The following is a 7,708-nucleotide window of genomic DNA, read 5'->3' on the forward strand; positions in this document are numbered from 1 at the left end:
GTGCTCGATGCGCGGAACACTTACAGTGCTACCGCTTACAAAGTCCCATGACTCCCAATAGCTCATGTCTTACTAGGTCCCTCGGATTTCGATTCCCGGCCTCCAATCGAGCGTCACTTCTTAGCGAGGGAGTGAGGGGGGATGACTCTCCTCTTAAGTTTATTCAAGTTTAGAGTGGTTGATGAACAATTTAAGTTCCCATGGGATGCCTTAGCCTAGGGGTCCTTGACAATTGACCATGATTACGCTTGAAAAGAGGAGGTGAGAGGGTAGAACTAGGTAATGTTTTTCCTTGGTTCCATGAGCATTTGGATGGGCTCAGAGGTGGGATATGGCCCGTCAAGGGAGACTCCCTCCCCAATACAAAGGCTTTTTTCCTCGGTTTTGGACTTCTTTGTTCCTTTGACTTATTCTTTGTGTTGTTTGTCTTTTAACATTTTGATCATGAAGACTTGTTTAAACTTTTGTTGACCCGATGGCTTGCTTGGACTCTCGAAGGCATGTTTGGACTTTCGTTGACCTCTTTAACTTGTGTTGACTGACATTGACAATCCACGTGGAATGGCATGTAGAATTGAGGTGGGACCCCAGGTGTAATTTTGGGCAGTCTTTCAATAGAAATGAAATGAAAATTTTGTCAAGATTTATTTTGTTGACTCTGCCAAGTTTCATGTTAGGTTGACACCAGGATTTGTAAATTGAAATGAACTATATCCCATGTTTTGGCTGCCATTTTGAGGTGTAATCATTAACCAACACAATGAGCAAGAGTATACAAGAACCTCCTCTGTTCACCCGTACAACGTGCATTCAACTCAACCATCCCGATCCACATAAAACAAACATAAGGAGAATTTCAACATGAGATTTCTGTCAAAAGTATAAATCCTTGCAATACAAAAAAGGTTCACAACAACACTTAGCGGTCACAATATAGCCAAGGTTCACATCACTACGAAGGTTACAGGCAAGGTTACAACACGGCCAAAGTTACAAAAAAGCAAATCTTTGCATTACTAGCACCATCAAGGAAGTTCATTTTTGCTTGATTTGCTTGAGGATACAATCTTTTTTCATCGCAAATGTTAATGCCCACACGTGTGGCACGAAGCAACATGACCCAAACGTCTTCAGTACTATTCATTTTGCCACATCAAAACAGATGACATCGGCATGAATCTTTTTAGTTTTCGGCTTAAAAATGTTTAATCTCCTAATTAAAAAAACCAATTAAAAATCCATTTCATCATTAAATCCGTCTTTACGAGATCTTCAAAACTATATCCCATGTTGATATGTTTCGATGAAATTTATTTTGGTCAAAAGTTGTCATGATGTTTACACTGAAGTTGTCATAGTGTTACACTAAAGTTGCCATGTGGCAATTTTAGTTTATAGAGCATGGCAATTTTAGTACTTTGACCATGGCAAGTCCAGGACTTTGACCATAAAAATTATTTTTTGAATAAACCATGGCAACTTTAAGTGCATGTATCATAAAATTTTTAGTTTATGGTCATGGCAAGTCTGGTTTTTTAATTCCCCGTTTTATAATATGTCAAAATTTACTTTTAAATGTAGAAAAAAATAGCTGAAACATATCATGGCAAGTCATGTGCAATAGACATGGCAACTTTTAAAAGTCATCGAAACATATTGATATGAGATCTAGTTTCGAAGATCTCGTCGCTATGGATATGGTGAAAACAGATCTTCAATCGGATTTTTCATCAATTTAAAAAACTAAAAATTCAAAAAGATTCTCACATGCATGCGATGACGTGACATAGTCCACATGTTATAGAGCGTGCAGGCAGGTGTCGCTCCCACCACACATGTGAGCGTTATCAACTTCCTTGTTCATTCTTTTAGGCCACGCCATAAGAGCCTTGGACTTGGGGCATCTGCTACAAAAATTGACTACATAATCCACACAAATTGTAAAGGCAGTCATAACACAGGTCGATGAACCATTCTGGAACTAAAAACCAATCAAACAGAGGGAGAATTGCAATTTTCTCTTCGCTATGTGGTATGGAACATGAGAAACTCAATTTCTGAACATCAAAATTACTTAACTTTCCTATATCTCCAGTTGAGCCGAGTTCGTACTGTGAAGAATACTGAACTGTTTATACAAAAAGGAAAAGGAAGACATTCCTCAACGGTACAGTATAAAATACAATAGCCTGAAAAGAATGAACACCAGTAAGCTCTGCACAGCTGATTTGGCAATTGGCATTTTCTAACATCTCAAAAAATGACCCATCAATCCAACAACTGTATCTCCTTTACAATATCTATCCAGGTAATCTCATTAGACTGCTAAAACTTCCAGACCGAATTGTATGTAAAAATCTGCAACTGAATTATTTTCTTCTCAAAATAAATCTTCCCCCACCCAAAACAGTTGAATTCTTTGATGATGCCTGTTGAGTATATAATCTAGCTCTGGAAGATTTCGAAACTAGGGTGCTCAAAAGAATTTCGAAACTAGGGTGCTCAAAAGCAATCCTATTAAAGAAACTGAAGTTTCTAGCTTCAGTGCCGTGGAAGACCATTGATGGTGAACAGAGATTGCACACTCCCTAGTGAAACATACACTCTCTAACATGTGGGTGCGAGAAATTGACATGCCGCTCCCATATAGACTTGTACCGGTGAATGGCCAACTTCAGCCAGGGTTTCATGTTCCCATTATAATGCACAACAGCAGCACTCTCAATCAAGCGGTCATCTATGTCTACATCATACCCAAGACCCAATACGTGCCATCTCCGGTCTAGGGGCTCCATTAGGCCATAAAATGTCAAAAGGCCTGCTGGAAGTGTGCCCGTTCTCCAAAGCAATTGATCAGCATTTTGCTCCTGCCAATAATGATAAAGCGATGTTGCATTTGCTTTCCTCCAAGCAATTAGGTCAAATATGTTCATTCCAAAAGCCCACCCACAAGTATGTGGATCAATCTTTGAGCTGATTATTGGTTGCGAGAAATTAAGATATTTGTGATACCGATGAAATGACTCTAAACAAGTCTCCACTGCTCCAATAACATTACCATGCAATTCTATGGAAAAAAGCTGTGTCAAGTCCTTTTGCACCACAACATCATCATCAAGAAAAACCACCTTCTCCAGGTTGGGGAGTATTTGAGGGATGTAAAACCGTAAATGGTTCAGCAGAGAAACAAACTTCGGATTATGGAACTTTATTTCCCGTTCTTGTGTCTTCAAACCACCAGAGGAACCCTTTGTTTCCATCTCGGACAGCCGCCTGACAAGAGAAGAAGAAGCAGCATTCAACCATGAGAACTCTTCTATGCAGTGGACTTCGACAGTACACCCTTTGAAGTCATTTATCAGGAACCAGGTTGACATAGCACCAAAATTGATCCTGTCTGTGACTACATGAAACACAAGCTGCTGAGGGTGGTTTGCATTTGACACTGTAGAATTGACAACAACTGAAGTGGCCAGCACATTATCCGAGAATATACAGAAATGATACAGATTATTGTCTACCAACCGTGTGGAATTCCTGTGCTCCTCTGAACGACTCCTTAGTTTTGGGTTCTGAAGCCACTCTTCTGTCAGTTTCACCGTTAAACAATGGATATTCTTGGGAAGTGATTCTGCAGCTAACTGACCAAACTCGGCAGTCTGAACAACTGCTGCCTTTGCACGCTCCTCTAGTGCGAGGGCATGGCTCTTGAGTGTCACCATTGTGGTGCTGATATCATAATGAGAGTCCTGCGCTTTGTATATTAACCGTGCCAGCCGAGTTATTATAGGATGGGCTTCTTCCTGAGTGATGGCTCTCCCACTAACAGCCCCTTGAGAGAGCAATCTTTGAGAATTCCTTATTTGGGAACTAAGTTCCCATGCAAGCTGAAGGTTGCCATGCTCTTTCGCAAGGATAACATAGGCCTTTGCTAGAGTCATTTGGTCTGCTAATTGCCGTGCAAAAGATGTACTGCTTAAAAGCTCTTCAGTGAAATTAACTTTCTCAGGAGAAACTTCTTCAGTTTCTGACCCTTCATTCTGAAACAAGAACGAGCTAAATGAGGAAATATGCACAATCGACTGAGTTTAATTAAAGAATGTGATTTTCTTTCATTGTGGGGAAGGTCAATGAAGAAATATATCTATGCACTTAAAAGTAGCAGGGACCAAAAATATATTCCAAATATAAGGAGAAGTTTTTAGTTATCATCCCAATGATTAACTTTGTTGACACTAAAATTAAATGTTACTGAACAGCTGTCATCATGTGTTGACCCATAAATAACAGTTAATGGCCAGCAAAGTTTGGCGCCAAAAACTCGCACAAGAAATGTTCAGATCATACTTTTGTATACAAAAAGATTAAGACCTGTACGACATAAAGAACTATACATCAAAGGCTACCAATAAGACTCACTGGCAATATTATATCTCTATTGACATCGTGTTCTATTAATAATTTCAGTTTTGATCTCGGCTATTTTTCTCATAAGCTGTGCAGTTAAAAAAAACAATTCTATCAATGTAATCCAGATTTTACAGACCATTGGATACCAAGAGAAACTAATGTGGCTGTTGTATTACTATCAGATAGGCAGGAATAACCTAGGATAAAGTTACTAGTTTACTACTCAGTGCTACTGAAAGTCATTCGCAAATTCGAAGATAAAATCATGACAGGCGATGCTATTCTTTTTAAGCAAGTACCTAAGTAGCTGCCAACAAGTAGTCCCTGGATAACCCAATCGCACCTGTGATAGTTCAACACTGCACATACTACTAAAAATTGACTTATGGTGTGAGTTTAATTTTCATATTCCACCACCAGTTAAGTAATCATCTTCATAGTAAAGGAATAGCATATGCTATCATGATGAAGATGGGAAACCTCCTCCTGAGAAGGACACTTAACCTAAGTACACGAGCAGACCTCCAACAAGTGCAGAGACAACCTATCAGTAATGCCACGCCAACTACAAGAAAATACAGCCTGTTTGCCGTTTCTACCAACTAGTCATGATTAGCCATCAAAAGCACATTTTCTAGACAGTGAAAATAAAATTTTCCATAAACATGCACAAATCAATATAGATAAAAACACAAACCTTCAAGGAGCAAGTAACAATGAAATTGGATAATGAAGATCTAGAAAATGATGTGCTCTGACCACAAAAAGCCTAACAACACACAACCAAGCTCACCTTATAACATAGTAGAAGAAACCAACAATGGAACTATTTCTAAAGATCTCATACAAAACGCTAACAGAGATCTGTCTGCACGCATAAAAAGCTAAAACTTTTTCCACGTATTTTCAAAATTGACAGGAAGGAAGTGATCTTCCGAGCAAAGATGTCACACCACATAAATCAGCAAGCAGGAAATCAGACGGAGTCATGTTTGAGCTACTCACTATGACGGGCGGCCGGAACTGCTCCTTCTGGTTGTGGTGCAGGACGAAGAGCATGAGCCCAACCACAAGGAAGATCCCAACGAGCCACCAGATCCATCCCGGCAGCCGCCGCCGCGACTGCCGCCGGTACTCTGGTGCCCGCCTCCGCATCTCGGAACCCCGCATCTCGCCGCCGTGCGCCCTTCCCCAAAGTCTCTCGCTGCAACAACTCAACCCAGGAACTCCACACGCTGACCTCACTGCCGTCGCGCTAAACCTTCATCCATGGATAGTGCCGAGAACAACCAGAAAGGCACCGTCTTTGCGGAGGATCCGGGGGGTCGGATGGATCACCCCGAACAGATAAGAGACCGCGTCGTGAAGCTCCGGCACTGAGAGAGGCAGAAACGCCGGCTGGTAAGAGGTTGGTGAGATCTGGAAGGTCTAATGTGACGAGAGAAAGGTAGGAGGGGGCGCGATTTAGAGAAAGGTAGGAGGGAGATCTGAGGGTGGGAGCGAGGGAGGCAGGTGGAAGTAGTACCTCAGTCTCCTTGCCCATCGTGCGTCTCCATTTCTCTCACACCTCATAGAAAACCCTATATTACACTCGCAAACGTCTTTTAGGCGACATTTCGCTCAACCGTAAAATTTTTAGCAAGTCTCTATTTCTAATGAAGAAGTTGGTAAACTCGCCTCACCTCCCACCAACCCCACAGAAAACCCTATATTACGCAACGCGGGCATCTTATAGGCGACATTTCGCTCAACCGTGCAAATTTTAGCAAGCCCGTTTGACGTGTGAATTAACTCAATCAAATCATCACTTTCCCAAAACAACGTCATTTATTAACTCGATCTAATCAAATCACTACTTACCAAAACATCAACCACTCGTCCAGCCCATGGGAATAATCCGGCCTATGGGCATAAAAAACAATCCTCCCATTCTCACCTCTTCCTACAGACTGAAAAAAAAGGAATTTCTCAAAAATAAAAGACTAAAAAAAGAAAAGGGAAGGAAAGAAAAAGGAAACACCCGAGAAAAGGAAACACATGCACCATCGTCAATCCCTTCCACTCTCCTGTTCTCTTTCCTTTCCCAGGATGTAGCCGCCGATCTCCTCCTCTGCTCCTATTCTCCTCACAGAGGTGGACATTGTTAGGGAACGAGCATGGGAGGCCTCAGATCGCGGATCCTACAAACCTTGTAGTCCTTCTCAAATGTCGTCGCTGCACAATCGAACGCCCTCCTCCTCCCAGATCTTCAGTAGACGTGGCGAAGAGTTACAGAGAAGCGAGGGTTGGGGAGAACCAGTGTGGCGTCGTCGCCGATCTGCTAGACGACACGCACCACAGCCTTGCCATCAAGCCACCATAGCCGCTCCTCCCCGTCGGCAACAAAGTTTGGCCGGATCCGCACGAGCCTCATCGGCATGTCATATTTTATATTCCACTGTGTAACACCCCAGATGTAAAACCTTCCTTATTTTGACAATGTATCAATTTTGGTCTTCATCCAATTCCTTGGGTCTATCATGGTTGGATTCTTTTGGTTGTCTTTGTGTTGTTATTTGTTGCATTGCTATGCCATTTCCTTTTATGTATTGCTTTTGTCATCCATGTTTGCATTGTGATCATTTCAAGTGTTGCATTTGTGCTTCTTGTAATGTTGCATTTCATCATGCTCATCATGTGCATTGTGTGTTTCATGCATGATCACCCCTTGCATCACCCCTCCCCTCCTTCTCTTGCTTCTATTTGGCAAGTGCCATTTTTCACTCCTCCTATAATGTTCATCTCTTCCTCACAATTCTAGAATCATGCCACTCACCTCTCTGCCAAGTTTCACCTAATTTGGAGTTGGTTTGGTTGGGATAAAAATTGCTTCAAGTTGGAACCTAATTCAAACTTGGAATATTTTTCTGCCTTTAAAATTTCCCAAATCAATTTTATTAAATACTAAACAAATTCAGGACCTTGAGAATTTTGTCACATTTCTCAAAATCCTTCCAAATCCCCCTGTGTTTTTCCTTTTGTTTTCTGTCTGAAGAAAAAAAAAGGAAAAGGGAAGCAGCAGTCCAGCAGCAGCCACCTGGCCATGGCCCACGCCATGGCCGGCTCGGTCACGACCTCACCACCGGCCTAACCCTCCTCCGCGGCCTCCCCTCCTTCGTCCAAGCGATCGTGAACGCCGCCCTGGTTCCGTCCTGACGCTGATCCGCGGCCGAGAACTCCTTCCACGACGTCCCCTTCTTCCTCTGCATCTCGGACAGAAGATCGCGCCAAGTTCGTCGACCCGCTGCCGATGCCTCCC

At 42.2% G+C, this 7,708-nt stretch overlaps 1 protein-coding gene across 1 annotated transcript; it reads right to left on the reverse strand.

Moving 5' to 3' along the window:
• Positions 1-2,054: 2,054 nt before the first annotated feature.
• LOC109744150 (hexosyltransferase GAUT11) lies at positions 2,055-6,032 on the reverse strand. The gene is made up of 2 exons (XM_020303251.4): positions 5,416-6,032; positions 2,055-4,040 (listed from the first exon to the last, which is right to left on the reverse strand). Exons 1-2 carry the CDS (start codon positions 5,578-5,580, stop codon positions 2,589-2,591), a joined length of 1,617 nt encoding a protein of 538 aa, XP_020158840.1. The 5' UTR covers positions 5,581-6,032; the 3' UTR covers positions 2,055-2,588.
• Positions 6,033-7,708: the final 1,676 nt, after the last annotated feature.

Source organism: Aegilops tauschii, chromosome 4, assembly GCF_002575655.3.
Source record: "Aegilops tauschii subsp. strangulata cultivar AL8/78 chromosome 4, Aet v6.0, whole genome shotgun sequence".
In the NCBI taxonomy this organism is placed as follows: Eukaryota; Viridiplantae; Streptophyta; class Magnoliopsida; order Poales; family Poaceae; genus Aegilops; species Aegilops tauschii.